Source organism: Pseudonaja textilis, chromosome Z (genome assembly GCF_049901715.1).
Source record: "Pseudonaja textilis isolate UNSWEBS1 chromosome Z, rPseTex1.2, whole genome shotgun sequence".
NCBI lineage: Eukaryota > Metazoa > Chordata > Lepidosauria > Squamata > Elapidae > Pseudonaja > Pseudonaja textilis.
In genome coordinates, this window is record NC_142008.1 from 6,778,385 (window position 1) to 6,797,603 (window position 19,219).

General features: G+C 40.8%; 1 protein-coding gene across 7 annotated transcripts in view; it reads left to right on the plus strand.

The window, feature by feature from the left end:
* Positions 1-19,219, plus strand: part of GALNT11 (polypeptide N-acetylgalactosaminyltransferase 11) — a 29,998-nt gene that overhangs the window by 7,682 nt on the left and 3,097 nt on the right. For 4 of the 7 annotated variants that reach the window (XM_026719886.2, XM_026719885.2, XM_026719883.2 and 1 more), the window contains exons 2-11: positions 1,200-1,532; positions 2,342-2,465; positions 2,581-2,747; positions 3,704-3,829; positions 5,022-5,271; positions 6,847-6,964; positions 9,089-9,241; positions 10,101-10,319; positions 11,639-11,743; positions 18,371-18,508. In XM_026719886.2, coding sequence (XP_026575671.1) covers positions 1,238-1,532; positions 2,342-2,465; positions 2,581-2,747; positions 3,704-3,829; positions 5,022-5,271; positions 6,847-6,964; positions 9,089-9,241; positions 10,101-10,319; positions 11,639-11,743; positions 18,371-18,508 — 1,695 coding nt within the window. In that variant the 5' untranslated portion in view covers positions 1,200-1,237. The remainder of the gene's footprint in view (positions 1-1,199; positions 1,533-2,341; positions 2,466-2,580; positions 2,748-3,703; positions 3,830-5,021; positions 5,272-6,846; positions 6,965-9,088; positions 9,242-10,100; positions 10,320-11,638; positions 11,744-18,370; positions 18,509-19,219) is intronic. The other 3 variants (XM_087915766.1, XM_026719888.2, XM_087915765.1) reach the window with 1 other exon arrangement.

Here is a 19,219-nt window from a genome sequence, read left to right on the forward strand (position 1 = left end):
AGTTCTCTCCTCCCTGTCCTATGCTGCAAGATCATTGAGTTCATCTTACACGAACCACAGATATTTAAGATTAGGAAAATACATATTCATCTTTGAAATATTCAAGGATTTTATATCGGCAAAGGTATTATTCAAGAACTGGATCCTATGACTGATTCAAAGAGGTTGTTTCTGTGCATTTAAATATTCCCCCTATGGGTTTTTTGTGCTTACTTAAATGGGAGTAGTTATACAAACTTTTAATCTAGAATGAATACTGATTGTGTGCTTTGTGTTGAAAGTATAGTGAATTTCAGAAGAATGACTCACATGTATATAGTTGCTAATGTTAGTGATAAAGATCTGTAAACACATAATAAAGAGCACATTGAATATAATTTATGTCAAGAGTTTAGGAAAGCTTGCAATTTTAATCACTCTATAAATTATATAGATTTCATCCAAGTTTAATCTGATTTTTGAGACCTTTCCCCCCATCTACAATATTCTCCTATTGTGTTTTGAGGCTAATTCCTATATTAGAATCTCATAATACATACTATCTGTGTCTCAGGTTTTCATTCAGGAAAAGATAGTTGAATTGAGATAGAACTAACATTGCTGGTTTTAAGCTTTTGCTAAAATATATATTTTCTGTTAAAAATTGTTACTTGACCTAAGTAACAAATACTTCAAGCAGTAAATATTTAAACTTTCTAGTTATATTGGTTTTTAATATATTACAAATTAAACTTCAAGTAATCAATTAATTAAAAATGCAGCAAGTTATAGTCCAGCTCAGTCTTTCAGTTGAAAAATGGAAAAAAATTAAATGAGAGCATTTGATAAAACACCAGAATTCCTAATTTTTTAATTTATATCCTACAGTTTGCAGGGAAACATAATGAGTATATGAGACCAAATGGAAACATTTACATACGTGATAAGTTGAAAATGTAATCTTTATAGAATTCTATGCAACTCTAAATCATATTAAATGCCTTCCTTAATGCCATATTAGTGTAGTAGATATTAAAGATATATAATTTAGAATATTTGCTGCTGTTTTTTGTTGCGTTTATGTAAAATGAAATGTAGTCTCTAAAGTAATTATAATGTAAAATTAATCTGGAATAGTCTCTTTTCAGAAAGGCCAACTGTTAATATGCCACAGGAAAGAATCTCTGTACTTAATTTTTTCCCTTTTGAATTTCTTTTAGGGGATTGAAAATGTGCCAACAACAATGCTAGGATTACAATGGGAAGTGTCACACTTCGCTATTTTTGCTATGGCTGTCTCTTTACGTCGGTAACCTGGACAGTCCTGCTGTTCATTTATTTTAATTTCAGCGAAGAGGCCCAATCTTTTAAAAATGTGCCCATCAAGGGGCTTGAACCTCAGAAGCCCTTCTCCAAAAGGTTCTATCCCCAGCTTGTGAATGGGCCAGGACGAATGCAGGAACCTAAGCCCAGATATGGCAAGATCAGGAATCCTTTGGGAAATGCTGCTCAGGATCTCCTCAAGAGCGATGCAGAGTTTTCCCCTGAAATGGGTATGTTGGAAGGATAGAGCGCTAAGGTAGTTATTTTCATACCGGGGAAGGCCGGGCAGTGATCTTTGAATCAGATCTGAAAGCCTGATAAAACAGGTTGGAGGCTGAGACCTTTGGAGAGACGTTGTCTCTGCCTAAACCAATATCTGATCCGTATGGATTCATATATTGCAGGAGGAAAAATTTGGTTTAAAGCCAATTTGGGGAATTAGCAGCCATTTTAACACACCAGTTTGCCCTAGTAGTTAAGGCACCAGGCTAGAAAGCAAGAGAAGGCAAATTCAAGTTCTGCCACAGCCATGAAAACCAGCTGGGTGACCTTGGGTCCCTCTTTTTCAGTCCAACTCACTTCACAGGGTTGTTGTTGCGGGGACAATAGGAGGAAGAAGGTATATTGCAGTCATGAGTCACTTGTAAAAATAATGAAGGCAAGAAATCAATAGATCAATCAATCAGTCCCATGATATATAAGCCACTGTAGAGGGCTCACACTTTGCATTAAGCCAGACAAAATAAAGACAGACCCATTATGGCTTTTTATGCAAAGAGTGAAAAAACAGAGCTGCAATGTCCTTATGTTGTTACAGACATTATAGTGTTATGTTGCTCATGCTGGGGATTTATGATGTCTCTGTGTATTTACATATTTACTTGCCAATTTTCTTGAGTTTCAAGACAAATTAACAAAACAATTGTAGGAAAGTAACTTGTTTTGGGAAGCATCCTTAGTGGAATTTTTGAGATTAAGGGGATATTTTAGAAAATGATTTATTAGTGTGTAAACAGAATCAGTGGGTTCTCTGTTTCAGGTATGATTTTCAATGAACAGGATCAGGAAGTAAGAGATTTGGGCTATCAGAAGCATGCTTTCAATGTGCTCATCAGTAACCGATTGGGATATCACAGAGATGTGCCAGATACGAGGGACAGAAAGTAAGCTATCATCTGCTCATCAGAAAATAAACATTTTGTTCCAAGAGTCAAATGACTTTATGGCGGATAGGAAAAGTGAAGTGACATGATAACATAGGCCTTTTTTCTTCTCTAGGTGTAAAGAAAAAATATATCCTCATGATCTTCCTTCTGCTAGTGTTATAATTTGCTTCTATAATGAAGCTTTCTCTGCCTTGCTCCGGACAGTTCATGGTGTTCTGGATCGAACACCATCACGTCTTCTCCATGAGATTATTTTGGTTGATGATAGAAGTGAATTAGGTAAGAGATTCTTAGATTTTTGTGTCTCTCTGGGATAGGAGTTGGCACTCTATGACTATCACCTGACTGTGGTCCCCAAAAGAAATATATTGTCCCAACTCACAAAACAGAGGGCTATCCAGCTCCTTAGATAGTCATTTTGATGATGGCTTCACCATCCTTGGTGTGGCATGACCTCTGGCCTCTAGGCACAAGAAGACTGCCAGTTCAGTTCTAGGAAGAATTGGATTAAAATATGACTGTAGGTTTGATTGCCTCAATCTCAGCTCCCTGGAATAAATAAGGGCAATAGCATGAGTGTACAAGTACTTCAGATTTTCAGCAGTTGTTTAGCATTTGAGACAGGTTGTTCCAGCATTGTTGAAAATATTTTGACAGGGTTCCAGCCATTATGGAAGTAAGTTGAGCCCAGTAGATCTCTTTGAAACAGGTGTATTGAACACACAAGAGAGACATTTTAAGTTCAAAACACTTGTGGAATGTTCAGGGCAGCTGCTCCATCACTGAACAAAGCATTTCAAACTTGACACAGCTTTTCAAGTGCAAAATGTTTCAGATGTTTTGCACGCCACCCTTCTACTAGGGAATTCTTCTGGAGAGAAGGCCTTAAGGATACGCAGCATGGGCAACGCAAGTTACTTCCAGAAATGGAATTCTGTCCATTAAATGATAGTCTGATTGATTCTCTGTTCTCTTGCATTTCTAATTATGCCCTGGATACTGACATACCTTTTTAAATTCCAGTCTTTATTAGAGAAGGACGTGTCACTAGGATTAGCCAGTTATCTCATTTCCTTCCACAAGGAAGAACACTTAACAATTGTCACAGCTGTTGGGTTTTATTTCAAGTTTGTTTTGCCAGCCTTTTAAAATAGAAGAAATGTGAGAAGTAGCTGGAAAGGTTTAGGATGACTATAAAGCAATATTTTTGTTCATCTTTCCTTTTCCTATTGTAGCTGATTTAAAAGAAGACTTGGACATATATTTAACGAAAAATCTTCCAAATAAAGTGAAACTAGTAAGAAATGAAAAGCGTGAAGGGCTAATTCGAGGGAGAATGGTTGGAGCTTCCCATGCTACAGGTAACATCCAGCACTAATGCAGGCAATACACTAACCTTGTGCCTTTAAGTAGTAATGTTATATCCTTGTGGTGCACTCTTCCTAAATAGAATTATTGGGAATAGCGAGGTTTATCAATGCAGTAAATTCACTAATGGTTGTTTGCCATAAATCTGTAGGAATATAATACAGATAGTCCTCGATTTAGTCACAGTTGAGCCCAAACTTTCTGTGGTTAAGTCATCTTTGCCGCATCCAATGATCTTTCTTGCCATAGTTGTTAAATAAACTGATTTCCCCATTGACTTTGCTTATCAGGAGGTCACAAAAGGTGATCTCTTGCCCCAGGGACACTGCGACCATCATTTTAATATGTTGAAATTACAGTAGTGACATTAGTTCACTTTGTACCTAATGATTTCCAGCAAAAGTAAAATATATAGAAATACAGGCATACCTGGTTTTGTTGCACTTTGTTTTATTGGACTCACTGATAATGCATTTTTTAAGACCCTCCACTAGCCAAAACACTACAACTACTGAAGCTCAAGTCTAGTTTTTACCAATAAAGTATTTTTAATTAAGCTATGTGCCTTATTTTAGGCATAATGATATTGCACACTTAATAGACCGTAGTATAATATAACTTTTATGTGTTCTGGGAACCCCAAAACTCGCTTTATTGCAATATTTTGGTAACCAAGCCCATGATATATCTGGGTACAAAACAAGTTCACTCCATACCTTCCAATTAAACATAACTTCCCCCCATTAATTCTGAGGGGTTTTCCCCTCCCGCTGTTTCTTTTCCTATCAGTACTAACTCAGTACTAATTCCCATTTTCTCTTACACTGAAAGGTGCGAGTTACAAATGTCTTAATATTCTTGAGATAATGGCGTTTTCAGGAGGGCTTTGTCTCTTGTCTTCTTGCCCTTTGTCGAACAAGAGACAGTGGATGGAAACTCATCAAGGAGGGAACTTATCTAGAATTAAGGAGGCATTTCCTCACAGAAAAATGATTCAGTGGAACAGCTGTGGGTGCTCCAGTACTGGAGGTTTTCAAGAAGAGATTGGACAGCCATTCGTCTGAAATAGTTATAGGGTCTCCTGCTTGAGCAGGAGGTTGGACTAGAAGACCTCCAAGGTCCCTTCCAACGTTGTTGTTTGGTTATTCTGTATCTCACGTGCCTCTTCTGCTGTTGCTTTCTCAGGAAAGGTGCTTGTGTTTCTGGACAGCCATTGTGAAGTGAACGAGATGTGGCTGCAGCCGTTGCTGACACCCATCCAGGAATCCCGCAGGACAGTTGTTTGTCCTGTGATTGATATCATCAGTGCAGACACACTGACGTACAGCTCCTCTCCTGTTGTCCGAGGAGGGTTCAACTGGGGCCTTCACTTTAAATGGGATCTCGTTCCTTTGTCAGAGTTGGAAGGACCCGAACCAGCCATTGCCCCCATCAGGTGAGACATCCCAGTTTCAAATACCATCCTCTAATGCTAACCTGTGGGCTGTGGCCCGCTACCGGGCCATGGCTTCTTGGCCACCAGCCCAGGTGAGTGGCTGGCCAGTGCCTATGTGCATGAGCAGGCACGCACCCCCACCTCCACTCACAATGGCTCCGTTCGCTTGTGCACATGTGCACATAAAGAATAGAATGGAATGGAATAGAACAGAACAGAACAGAATGGAATTCTTTATTGGCCAAGTGTAATTGGACACACCAGGAATTTGTCTTGGTGTAAATACTCTCAGTATACAATAAGGAAAAGATACATATGTCAAGAGTCATATGTCAAGATATATGTGGGTGTGTATATGGTATTCAGCTTTGTTCAGGTATTTTCCCACGTCATTAAAATATCCGAACAAAGCTTAATACCATACATGTAAGTACCTGCAAAAACTTAAGAAAACAAATTATAGATAGATAGATAGATAGATAGATAGATAGATAGATAGATAGATAGATAGATAGAGATAGAGAGAGGGGGGAGGGAGGGAGGGAGGAGGAGGGAGGAGAGAGAGAGAGAGAGTATTCAGCTTTGTTTGGGTATTTCCCACGTCATTATAGTTGTGCTTTTAAAAGTTGTGCTTTTATACATGTAAGTTCGCGAAAACTTAAGAAAACATATATATATGTGTGCATTAATATTCACTTATAGTAGAGTCCCAGAAATTCTGCTTTAGTTTAACTAAAGATTTGAAGCCAGAACTTTGGCACAGTGGTTAGAGTGCAGGACTGCAGGCTACTTCTGGTGATCACTGGCTACCAGCAGTTTGGCAGTTCGATTCTCACCAGGCTCGAGGTTAACTCAGCCTTCCATCCTTCCGAGGTGGGTAAAATGAGAACCCAGATTGTTGGGGGCAATAGGCTGACTCTGTAAACTGCTTAGAGAGGGCTGGAAAGCCCTGTAAAGAGGTACATAAGTTCTATTGCTATTTTTATTTTTTAAAAAGGTGTTAAGAAGAAACTTGTTCAGTAAATAATAACATTTGTTCTCTCTTGTTTTTATTAAGATTGTGATCAACTGCTTCTTTCATTTCTTCTATTAAGTTTATAAGGCAACAAGACCTTGTTCTCTGTTGCCATCCAATGAAACCATAGAAGTAGTATGTAGAGCAGGGGTGGGCAGTATTCCCAAGGGGCCACATGAGAAACTGGGACTGTCTTAAGAGGGTCAAATCAATAGCTCCTGGCTGTGCTCTGTCCACTTGCCTGCAAATCCATGTTTGACCAAGGTCACACTGGGTGGCCAAGCCCTGATCCTTTCATGCGATGCTGTTGCCTCCTGAGGCTGCTCCAGGCAAGGGGCAGTTGGTTAGATTTTAAATATTTTCTTGACCTAGGACAGAGGTCTCCAAACTTGGTAACGTTAAGACTTGTGGACTTCCACAAGTTTTAAAGTTGCCAAGTTTGGGGACCCCTCACCTAGGAAGTTCCTTCCTTCCGATTCTTTGCAGATCTATGTTTCCCCTTTCTTTCTTCTACTTCCACCACTTCTTTGACTTTGCTAAAGAATTCATTTTCAACTTAGGTCTCCCACAATGGCAGGAGGCTTGTTCGCAATGGACAGACAGTATTTCAATGCGCTTGGACAGTACGACAGCGGCATGGACATCTGGGGAGGGGAAAATCTCGAAATATCATTTCGGGTATGTTTGATTTGGGATTTACTAGTGGGCATTCTTTTCCATTCTTGGATGATTGATGCACTTTCGGAATCCGGAGGGGTTGGCGCATTATTGTTAGGTGATCACTTTCTGCAGCCTTGAAGACAACAGTAGTGTGAATTTTGCTTATTTTAAATAGCTAGAAAGGATTCTGGCAAGATGAAGTTAGCTTCCAAAAAAGAAAAACCCTCCAAAATGGTAAACAGTTATTCTAGAGTAGTAGTTTCTCTGAGATAATTTTAGGTAAAACATCCATTGCAACACACACACAAAAATTTATCTAGTATATATGTAATTATTGTGAGAGTAATTGAAATATTATTTAGTTAAAAGCAGGAAGGACTGTTTCTCTTGCTATCTAACTATCTAGTTAGCTACAATCTGTTTTATGTATAAAAGATAACATATAAATATATATTATATATAATAGTTATAAAGAACTGGGAGGCATATGGTTTGTGGGGCTTTTGTTACAGAAAGACAGGGCTTGAATTTAGGCCACTGGCTTTCTTCTGGAGTGAAAACAATTTGATGATGAATTCAGAAAACTTTTAATTGTTTGCAGTGTCCTCAGAGATGTTGTGGATTGTGCTACCCAGTGAAATTAAGCTGAAAAATAATTTGTAAAATAGCTATATAAAGCCTATTTTTAAATAAAATGACTTCAATTTGTGGGAAATAAGCAAATGCTGGATTGCATGCTATTCTAAAAAGAGATCCTCTTGGTAATTTATTATTATGTATTAAATTTACATGCCCCCATCTCATGGTTTGGGGCATCTTTGAACAGTTTACAACGTAATAAAACGTGTATAGCTATAATAACAATTAATAGAAAAAGAGATTAAAATTACGAAAGATTGAAACAAACTAAAAACCCTACGAGTGGTGCAGAGTAGCGGTGGTGTCTTCTCTTAGTACACAAACCACCTCCAGCCAGGGGCTTCTCTTTCAGGACGCCATGCCAGCTGGCATAACCAGGTTTTAAGGCTTTTCCTGAAGGCTGAAACGTGTGTATGTATGTGTGTGTATGTGTCATATCTTGCCTCTTGTGGGTAGATGTTCCTTGGATGATGGGTCCACAGTAGGCCCTTCTGCCAGCATGAGTGGGGCAGGCTAACCAGGGGTGGGCTTCAAAAATTTTAGCAAAAGGTTCTCTGCCATGGTTGCAGGGTGGGCATGACCATGGTGGCATGGCTTAGTCGGCGTCCTGTACCACCATGGCAGGGGAGGCGTTTTTGCCCTCTCAGGACTCCGGAGGCTTTCCGGAGGCCCATTTCTGGCCTCCCCTGAGCCTCTGTGTGTGCCCTGCACTTACGCGCACCCAAAACGGTCTGTGTGGGGACTCCTGGGAGGAGAGAGGAGGGGTGGGTGGGGCCAGCCAGGAGTGGGATTTGGGGGTCCTTCCAAACTATCCAGAATCCTAACTAGGGGCCTCCCCGAACCCCTGCAGCCCAAGCCCTGAGCCCTGTTGGGGAAGGAAAAGCTCCTCAGATACCTTGGACCGATGCCATAAAGGGCTTTCACAATACAGGTAGTCCTCAACCTAACGACCATAACTGAGACCAAGATTTCTGTTGTTAAATGAAAGATTCATTAAGTGACTTTTGCCCCGTTTTGCAACCTTTTTTTTTTTTTTTTGTCTCAAATGAATCACTGCAGTTGGTAACTTAGCAACCCAGTTGTTAAGTGAATCTGGCTTCTCCACTGACTTTGTCGGAAGGTTGCAAAAGGGGATCCCATGATGGTTGTAAATATGAACCAGTTGCCAAGCGGGCGAATTATGATCATGTGACCATGGGGATGCCGCAAAGGTCGTAACTGTGATAAATGGCCATAAATCAGTGCTGTTCTAACTTCGAACAGTCACTTAATGACCTGTTGTAAGTCGAGGACTACCTGTATTATAAAACTCCCCGCTTTCATTCTGTCACTGGAGGAGCTTTGAAGACAGTTGTCATCCTTAATGAGATCATTCGGCTATTAATAAGATCCGGGTGTAACAGTTATGCAAATAAGCAGACCTTTACAGAAACTTAGATCTTGTGCCTACTATCACCTGCCTTCAGTACAAATATTTTACTAAGCCTTTCTATTCCCGAACAGATTTGGATGTGTGGAGGCAAACTTCTCATCCTCCCTTGCTCCAGAGTAGGGCACATCTTCCGTAAAAGGCGCCCCTATGGGTCTCCAGGTGGGCAGGACACAATGGCACACAACTCTCTACGCCTTGCGCATGTGTGGATGGATGAATACAAGGCAAGTCTGCCACTACTATGTATTACTGGGAGGGGCGGGTGAGCAGGTGGGAGAAGGAATATACCTCAGTGCACCTGTGAAGGGGGCAAAAGAAGGACCCAGGAATTGTTCCCACCTTCCTGAAGAAAAAAAAAGTTCTATTGATTTTATGGCTGTTGGTGGAAATAAGCATTGTTGCATCTTCTATTTCCAGGGCATTAGTGCTTTCGATTATTAGACTGTGCCTGGAAATTCGGATGCCTGTCATACGGGAAGGGAACAGAGGCATAAATGTTGCAAACACAATATAAAAACTTTAATTTTTTTCAGTAGTATTTTGTAATTTTTAGCTGGGGAAAGAATTTGAATGTATAGCTCAGAGAAATCAGTCTCCCCACGTCCCAACCTAATGCTATGGTTACCAGTAGTCCTTGTTTAACGATCACTCATTCAGCAACCGTTTGAAGTTACAACAAGGCTGAATGAGGAGACTTACAACCGATCCTCTTACCTGTGACCACTTTAGCCTCATACAGTACCGACTCATGCGCTTGGCCAACTGTTTGCAATTACAGTATTTGCAGCGTCCTGCAACCACACACAATTGGCATTTGTGACCTTCCCTGCTGGTCAATGAAAAGCCAGAGAAGAGTGCAAAGGATAACACCAAAGACTATGCCAGGATTTGCTTAACAGCCACAATCAGAACTGCTGCATAATTTGCCGTGGTCCCATGACATCAAATTTCCTACAACCGCATTGCTTAGCAACGGAGTTATCAGTCCGCAAATTACTGTCATTCAGTGAGGACTGCCTATTCTTAGACTTAGTTCCGCATAACAGCGATAACAATTATTCTCTTTGTGATCTTTTCAAACAGGAACAGTATTTTGCCTTACGTCCAGAGCTGCGAACAAGGAACTATGGGAATATTACTGACCGTGTGGAATTAAGAAAAAAATTGAACTGCAAATCATTTAAATGGTATTTAGACAATGTGTATCCAGAGATGCAAATCTCTGGGCCCAATGCCAAGGTACAACTTCCGGTCTTTTTCAACAAAGGACAGAAAAGACCAAAAATATTGCAACAAGGAAGGGTAAGAAAGAGGCTGTTCTTCAGATTTGCTTAAATCCAAGCTCTTAAAAAAATCTAGACGTGGAAATTTTGAAGTGGTGTTTGAAGGGAAAGGAAGTATATTAGTACAACACAGCAATTTAGCTTTAAAATAAGTAATACACTGCAGTAATTGGAATAAAGATGTCTGACTGTCATTTGGTTTCTCTTTGGGCAAACAGTGCTTAATCTTTCTGAATGTCTTCTACAGCCGGTGCTAAAAGCTGTGATGAAAAGGGCTCACATCATAACTGAATGGTCAGTGCTGATCAGTTTTTTTAAATCTAATTTTTGATAAGCACACTTGCCATGTGATTTCCTTTATCAGCAAGGGCTGCACAGCCTGGGGAGGTAAATAGCTTGTCTAATGTTTTCTTCCTTTTGGATCAATCTGTAGTTTGATTTAACTAGAGCACTGCCCTACTTACTGAGGTAAAAGTACACATTCAGCTTTTGTTCTGGTAGCTTTCACTCCTTGGGCCTGCAGCTTCTCTTAGCTGTACATACAAAGGAGCTACGTAAAAATCAGCAGAAATCAAAGTGATTTATTTTGGTCGCGGCACCTGTGCTCTAAAAGGGATGACTTTTTGATCTAAATTCTAGGCAGAGTACATTATAAAGTCCAGGAGCCTCCATCTTTTTTAAAAAAATGTACATTCTTAGTTACAGTGGTCAATTCCCAAAAATCACAGCCCTTCCTGTTTTCTTGTCTACTATCCATATTTAGAAGCAGAGTTTCAAAATACATTAGTTTGACCGCTATGACAGTATAAAGTCCTTCTATAGAAATTGGTTCCTAGCACTGAATTCTTTTTTAAAAAGTGTGGTCATTGTGCCACTTAGTTTTCTATTTATGTACCTTTTGTTTTAAAGCTGCCAAGTAGTAATATTTCTCTCTAATTACACTGTCTCCAGTCCTAGAAGTAATGTTTTTCATGATATAAGTAATGCAGTTGTAGCCATTCAAGCGATCAGATGGCTTTTAAGGAGAGATCTTATGCCCCTACATATCATGCATCTTTTTTTTGCCAAGTTGATTCTTGGCCCAGCAGGATGGTGGCAAATATTATGATAGAATGAGACAAATATTTCATTTGTGAAATACCCCAGTAAAATAAAGCTGAAAATGTTGGGTGATAATTTATGTTTGTAAAAATCCTTCCCCTCCTTCCTTGTTTGTTCCTCACTCTTTTGTTTCTTAGAGAATATAATGGGAATGTTAAGGAAGGGTGGTTGGGAATTTCACCTCTGCTCACATCGGACGTTCTCTCCTCAGTGTGTTTGTGTTCCTTTTCCTTGCAGTTGCATCACCTTCACACTAATAAATGTCTAGCAGCGCAAAGCCACCCGAGCCAAAAAGGAGGACTTGTGGTGGTCAGAGAATGTGACTACAGTAATAAAAATCAGGCAAGTTTCCTTTATTGCTTTGCTAATTTTGATCTCGCTGACACGTCTGACATGTGAGGGCTGCCTTACTGTAGTCCATCGTCGTCCGACTTTTTTGCTTGCCTCGGCCTCACTGAGTGAAGAGGAGTTGGGCCGCATATAAAATATATAATATAGTTAATATACATAGACAGTGAACTTCCTTCGTTTTTTAAAAATATTTTTATTATCTTGTAGCTACTAGCTGCCCAGGGGTCCGTGTGGTCTATAGGCCATGGGTTGAGCTTGCCTGCTTCAACCATTCACAGTAGAACAGAGGATACGTCCTCAGAAGCCATGGTCATTATTTCTTCAGTGAATTTTTATATTTGACATATTTATCTGTCTATGTAATTTTTAAAGACGGTCCCAAATACAACTAGTCCTCCAGTTAATGGCCATAATTGGGACAAGAATTTCCATTGCTGAGCAGGACAGTTACTGGGTGGGTTGCACCCGATTTTGTGTCATTTTTTGCTATGGTTGTTGAACCAGTCACTACTGTTAAGTGAATCATGCAGTCGTTAAGCAAATTGGATTTCCCCCATTGGCTTTGCTTGTAGGAATTTGGCCAGGAAGATCGCAAATTGGGATTACACGATCCTCATCTTACACGGCCATTCCTTTAGTGACTCTTCAGGTTTACACTGGCACTGAAAAAAATGACTTGCGGCTGGTTTTCACGCTTACCGTTGCAGCATTTCCATGGTCACACATGATCCAAATGCAGATGCTTGGCAACTGGCATGTATTTAGGGCAGTTTTACTGTCCCTGGGCAGGTCAGGTAATCACAGTTTGTAACCTTCCCAACCAGCTTCTGACAAGCAAAGTCAATGAAGCGAACCAGATTCCCTTAATGACTACGTGATTCACTTAACCAAAGTGATTGGCTCAACACCCAAGGCAAAATATGTAATAAAATCAGGCGTGGCTCACTTAACAACTGCCTTGCTTAGCAGTGGAAATTACTGTCCCAATTAGGTCTGTAAGTTGAGGACATGCCAGTTGCCAAGCAGCCAATTTTGTTTTGATCACATGCCTGGGGGTGCTGCAATTAATGCAAGTATGAGAGTAAGTTTAAGTCAGTTTTTCCAGTGCTGTTGTAACTTTGAACAGTTGCACAATGAATGGCCATAAGTCAAGGACTACCCCATGTTGCAACAGTCTGTTTCTGACCCCCATCTGCTGATCAGTAGTAGCTGCGGACCCAGGCTGTTCCCCCAATCTGCTTCTCTTTCACTTTTGTTGCCGTGGTGTCGTCCTGAGTGCGGGCCTCTTCCTCCAATTAGTTGTGTTTTCTTTTTCTTCTCGTCATTGCTCCCGTGTCTTTTCTGTTGCTGTGTATTCTGGAGCTCCTCCAAGGTCCAGAGGGGCTACCGGGAACGGTGTCTTCACTGTTTCAGGCCATGATGAGGTGCCTGGCAGATTGCTGGAAATTCCTCAACCATATCCTGAAAACCAGCTGGATCCACTCAACACTTGGGTTGAACCCTTCCGATGGGTCTTCTGCCCTTGCTGGCCATCTTAACCGAGTGATCTGGCCGTGACAAAAAGGGGTGGGATTCATTTCTCCTCTGTGCTTGAATTGGATGCTGCCTCCTCCAAGGTCCAATGGCTGAGCTCGTTGTGGAGGGGACAGTGGTTTCTCCGGAGGCCATGAACTCCTGGGACAATCTTTGGTTGCATAGGGAGTCCTTGACTTACAGCCGTAACTGAGCCAGAATTGCAGTGGCAACTTGTGCTGTTTATTAAGGGGGTCATCACATGATGACCCCCTTAATCTTTTTAAACAAAAGTTGTTAAGTAAACATGGGGGTTGTAAAATGAATGCCACCGTCATTAAACAAACCCATTATTTACAGTGGTCGTTTTCACCGGGAAGCAGAAGTAAAGTTTCCGGCAAAAATATAAATTGTGGTGATTTTTGTGGGTCTCTGCAACTGGCCATAAAAATGGGCTGGTTGCTGAGTTTTTGGAGTCTGTCTTAACTTCAGGTAGCTGCTAAAGGACTAGTCATAAGTCAAGGACTACGTCTACCTAGATTTTGTTTCTGTCAACTCATAAAACATTTCTGTGTCTAATCCTCTGGAGTTTTTGAAGCTTGGCTCAAAGCTCATGATTTGATTACGGCCACTGCTGGAATCCTGACAGCTTCTTTATTTTGGCAGTTATTCAGTAAGCGTATTCTTTCTTTACCGGCTTTTACAGATCTTTACTATCACTTTGACTTTTGCTTCAGGACTACGAATTAGAGGAGGCTTAGAATATACCAGGCATACCAGATATAGACCATATCTTGAAAACTTGGCATTTGTTTACATCTAAGTTAACTTTTATCTCCCAACAGCAAGATAAAAGAGGGAAGATAATATTTCTAGGGCAAGAATGTATTGACATATTTGACTTTCAGAATTGTCAACAATTGATAAAAAAAAAAAAAACAGTTTGTGAAGGAAAGCCATGAGATTTGTATGAGAACTGCCCGATAGGTCTTTTTCTTCCTGAAGAGAAGCATGAAGTTTATTGCACCCTCCACTCAGGAATCAGCAGCTACATTGCCTGAGCCGATGTTGGATCAGCCTCTCTTCCCTTAACTCCTGCTCAGGACAGTCCTAATTTTCCTAGAATGGGGAAACCTTTCAGTGGGTCATTCTTCCCCCCCCATACTCTCTCTGCAAATACAGCCCAGAGCCTGGCCTTGCCAGGTAGGCAAAAGGCACTCAAGACATTGATCACACAAACTTAGATTTACTTTTGAACATCATTCACCTCAAAATGCTTATTACTAGCTGATTTTATCTTGCTTTAAAAAAAACACCACCATCCCTAAATCGAAGACTCCATCTGAGATTTGGTAGCAGAGCCCTTATCTAAGAGCATGTTTTTTGGCTGTGAGGTAGCCAGTTTAGGTCTTGAATATCAGTGCTCTAGTCTAGGACCACGATGGCGAAGGTATGCCAAACATGCCGGAAGTGACACACAGAGCCATCTCTCCAGGCGCACCAGCCGTTGTCCGTTACTCTTCTGGGTTCCGGCATGTGCATGTGCACCAGCTAGCTGGTCATCGTGCGTGTGGGAGCGCCAGGAACCAGAAGAGGAGCTCCCTGGAGTGCATGCATGTGCCAGCCAGCTGGTCTTCACGCATGCAGGAGTGCCAGAAACCGGAAGAGCAGCTCCCTGGAGCACATATGAGCGTCACCCAGCTGATCTTCGCACATGCATGTGTGTTAGAAAATGGAAGACCAGGTGGCCAGTGTGCATGCGTGTGCTGGGAAGCTAAGCCTGGTTCCTTCCTGGCACTCCCACGCACGTGTCAGGCAGCTGCTCTTCTGCTTTCTAGCGTCTGCGTACATGTGCGTGCACTTCCGTTTCAACACTCGGTGCCAAAAAGTTTAGCCACCACCGTTCTAGGATAATCTTTATCCAACTTGGGCACCTTTAAACCTGTTGGGCTGTAAATCCCACAGTCTTCAGATAACAGAAGCCTGTTGGTCTAGGTCAGGAGCTATTTGTGGTATAATCTGAGTTTTGTAGCTTTTCTGGAGGCATCGGGCGGAGAAAAATTATTCTGGATATTTAAGGGTTTTCTTAGGTCAAGTTTTTCTTAGGGCTATACAGATCCAGCTGCTATTTGGATCAACAACATATCTGAAAATTATACCTTAAAAAGAACAACATCTCTTCCCAGGAGTGGTGCATTAATTGTCGCCAGAGCTCAGCAGATTTCAGAAAAGTATCTGCAGCTAAAGCAGTTTTCATCCCTTTGTTTACTGAATGCACCTACCACCACCTCCTCCCTTCACATATACACATAGACAAAATTGACCAGCTAGATTTCATGCCATGCACTAAATAAATAAGTAAATCTAGAGTACAGTTTTGTTACCTGAATTTAGGTGCATTATGGAAAAATGCCAGCTTAGTAAACTGTAGCAAACTGTCCATGGTTAACCATGGTTAAAGCTTATAAATTATTTTTTAAAAAGTGGACAGAAGGGTTTCTGACCTACTAGTGATTTCCCCTTATGTCACTTTGAATGAGAAGCTGAGGCTGGTGGGAAATTTTTCTGTACTTTTATGCTGATAAAAATGATCTGGTGGGAAAAGAAGTGTGTCCTATGCTAAAATCAAGACCCATTGCTTTTTTTCAAGTGTTGAAATTACGTTTTTAGGTCCTAATTCACTATTCATCTGTGGACTGTTGGTTAAGTACAAATGGTTATTTTTTTACAGCCAAACTTACAAACTAATTGTTCCAAAATACATTTTCAAAAGGCAGCTGGAACTTGTTTTTTCTTGAAGACGTTTTGCTTCTTCAGTTCTGAGTGAATGGTGGAGCACGGAAGGATTTATATTACTTGCTGTCATCTGGTCATTAGCACTCTTTCTGGGAGCCATTGAGGCCACTACACCATTTCTGACACATGGCAGTCCAATCTTTTCTTGAAAGCCTCCAATGATGAAGCTCCCACAACTTCCGAGGGCAATTTCTGTTCCATTGGTTGATTGTTCTCACTGTCAGAAAATTTCTCCTTATTTCCAGGTTAAATCTCTCTTTGTTCAGTTTCCATCCATTATTCCTCGTCTGGCCTACAAGTGCTTTAGAAAATAGCTTGACCCCTTCCTCCCTGTGGCAGCCCCTCAAATATTGGAAGACTGCTATCATGTGTCTCCTGGTCCTTCTCTTAACTAGACTAGCCAAGCCCAGTTACTGCAACCGTTCATTGTATGTTTTAGCCTCCAGTCCCCTAATCATCCTGGTTGCTCTTCTCTGTACTTTTTCTAGAGTCTCAACATCTTTTTTATAATGTGGTGACCAAAACTGGATGCAGTACTCTAGGTGTGGTCTTACTAAGGCTTTATAGAGTGGTATTAGTACTTCCCTTGATCTTGACTGTATCCCTCTGTTGATGCAACTTAGGATTGCATTAGCTTTTTTGGCGGCGGCTGCACACGGCTGGCTCATATTTAGCTGGTTGTCCACTAAGACTCCAAGATCCCTTTCACAGTTACTGCTATTGAGCCTGGTTTCACCCAGTCTATATGTGTACTTTGGTTTTTCTTGCCTAAGTGTAGGACTTTACTTTTCTCTATATTGAGTTTCATTTTATTAGATATGGCCCAGTGTTCTAGTCTGTCAAGATCCATCTGGATCTTGAGCCTATCTTCTTGGGTGTTAGCTATTCCTGTCAGCTTAGTATCATCTGCAAATTTGGTAAGTTCCCCTTCTATTCCCTCATCTAAGACGTTAATGAAGATATTGAAGAGTCCTGGGCCTAAGACAGAACCTTGTAGCACCCCACTGCTTACTTCCCTCCATGTAGACTTAGACCCATTAAGGACTACTCACTGAGTAAGGTTTGCCAGCCAGTTGCAAATCCATCTAGTGGTGGTGCTATCTATTCCACTTTTTTCTAGCTTACTAAGAAGTAGGTTTTGTCTACTTTGTCGAATGCCTTGCTGAAATCTAAATATATTATGTCCACAGTATTTTGCTGGTCTACTAATTTAGTCACAGTGTCGAAGAATGAAATAAGATTGGTTTGGCATGATCTGTTTTTAACAAACCCGTGCTGACTGCTAGTTATTACTTTCCTTGTTTCTAGATGTTGGCAGATCTGTTTTTTTATTATCTTTTCCAATATCTTCCCGGGTATTGATGTTAGGCTAATTGGTCTGTAGTTTTCTGGTTTTTTCCCTTTTTTGAGGATGGGAACCACATCAGCTCTTTTCCAGTCCTCTGGTAGTTCCCTGGTGCTCCAGGATTTTTGAAAGATATGGTGCGGTGGTTCTGAGATGACCTCTGCCAGTTCCTTTAAAACTCTGGGATGTAATCCATCAGGCCCCAGTGATTTGTTTTCATCAAGATCAGACAGGTGTTCTCTTACTATTTTTTGGCTTATTTTAACTTTTATTTCTGGTCTATCTTTTACAGTTATGTTTTTGGTGGGTTGAGCTATAGTTTCTTTTTGCGTGAAGATCGATGCAAAGAATGAGTTAAGCAGTTCTGCTTTCTCTCTGTTGCCTGTTACTTCCTTGCCGTCTTCTCTCTTTAGCAGATTGGAAATGTGCCTGTAGAACAGACAGATGGAAACAAAAAGGGTAGGGGGGTCTTTTGAAATCATCCAAACAGAAGCAAAATTAATAGGAAACTTTTATTTGTTTGGTATATATGCAACTTTTAGGTGCCTTTTCATTCAGTGTTAACGTCCGTAAATTCAGCTAATTTTATTAATTAACAGCAAAATGTATCAGCTTGGAAACATGAACCTGCCGATCGAGCTAATTCACTTGCTCCTCTCTCAGTGCAGCTATTTCTATATGAAAATTTTTCTTGCTGTTCCATCTGGATGGCTGGAAAGGGTCATACGAGCAGAAGTGATTTGGTTGGTTTGTTAATTTCATAACTTCCTTGGCTAATCAACAGCACGTCATCTTAAATAATATTCCCTGCAGTAAGAAATAGTTTTGCTCTAGGGTGGGAAACATACGCAGGTGATACTGACACAATGAAAGAGAAGTGTATGTAGTTTTCTCCCCTTTGTGATTAAACCATTCTCAAACATAGGTTCCTAGTGATCCTAAAATATTCATAATTAATTTTGTAGGTATGGCTATACAACGAGGATCATGAATTAATCTTAAATAACCTCTTGTGTTTGGATGTATCTGAAACACGCACCTCCGATCCACCACGCCTTATGAAATGTCATGGGTCAGGAGGCTCTCAGCAGTGGCTACTTGGAGTAAGTGAATTTGGCCAGGACGAATTTCGTTCTAGTGTAACTCCGGCTAAAGATTGTTAAAGTTTATATAAGCTTGAGAATTGGTTCTTTGTGCATGGATGAGTTCCTGTTTACATAGATTATTGTGAAAACTAGATATAGATGAGAAAGGTTAACCTTACTGGCCGTGGATCTTTCATAAGGCAAGGCCTCCAATTAGGAATATGCCACATGGACAAAAATGGTTTTGACCAGTTAGATAGTTTTGAAAGCTTAAATCCTTGCCTTTCAGTATGATTTATTTATTTATTTATCCCACCCTTATTACCTTAGCAACAGCAATAGCACTTAGATTTATATACCTCTTTACAGTGCTTTACAACTCTCTGTAAACGGTTTACAGAGTCAGCATCAGTGGTGGAATTCAAATTTTTTTACTACTGGTTCTGTGGGCGTGGCTTGGTGGGCGTGGCTTGGGGGGAGTAGCAGGGGAGGGATACTGCAAAATCCCCATTTCCTCCCCATCCCACTAACCTGTTTTCCAGCTCTGTTCTCCTGTGCAGGGCAACCAAAGAAGACCCAGCCAATCAGCTGAGATTCAGTGGGAGGTAGAGAAGAGATGGGGGTGAGGCCAGTCAGAGGTGGTATTTGCTGGTCCTTCAAACTATTCAAAATTTCTACTATTGGCTCTCCCGAACTGGTCAGAACCTGCTGAATACGACCTCAGCATAT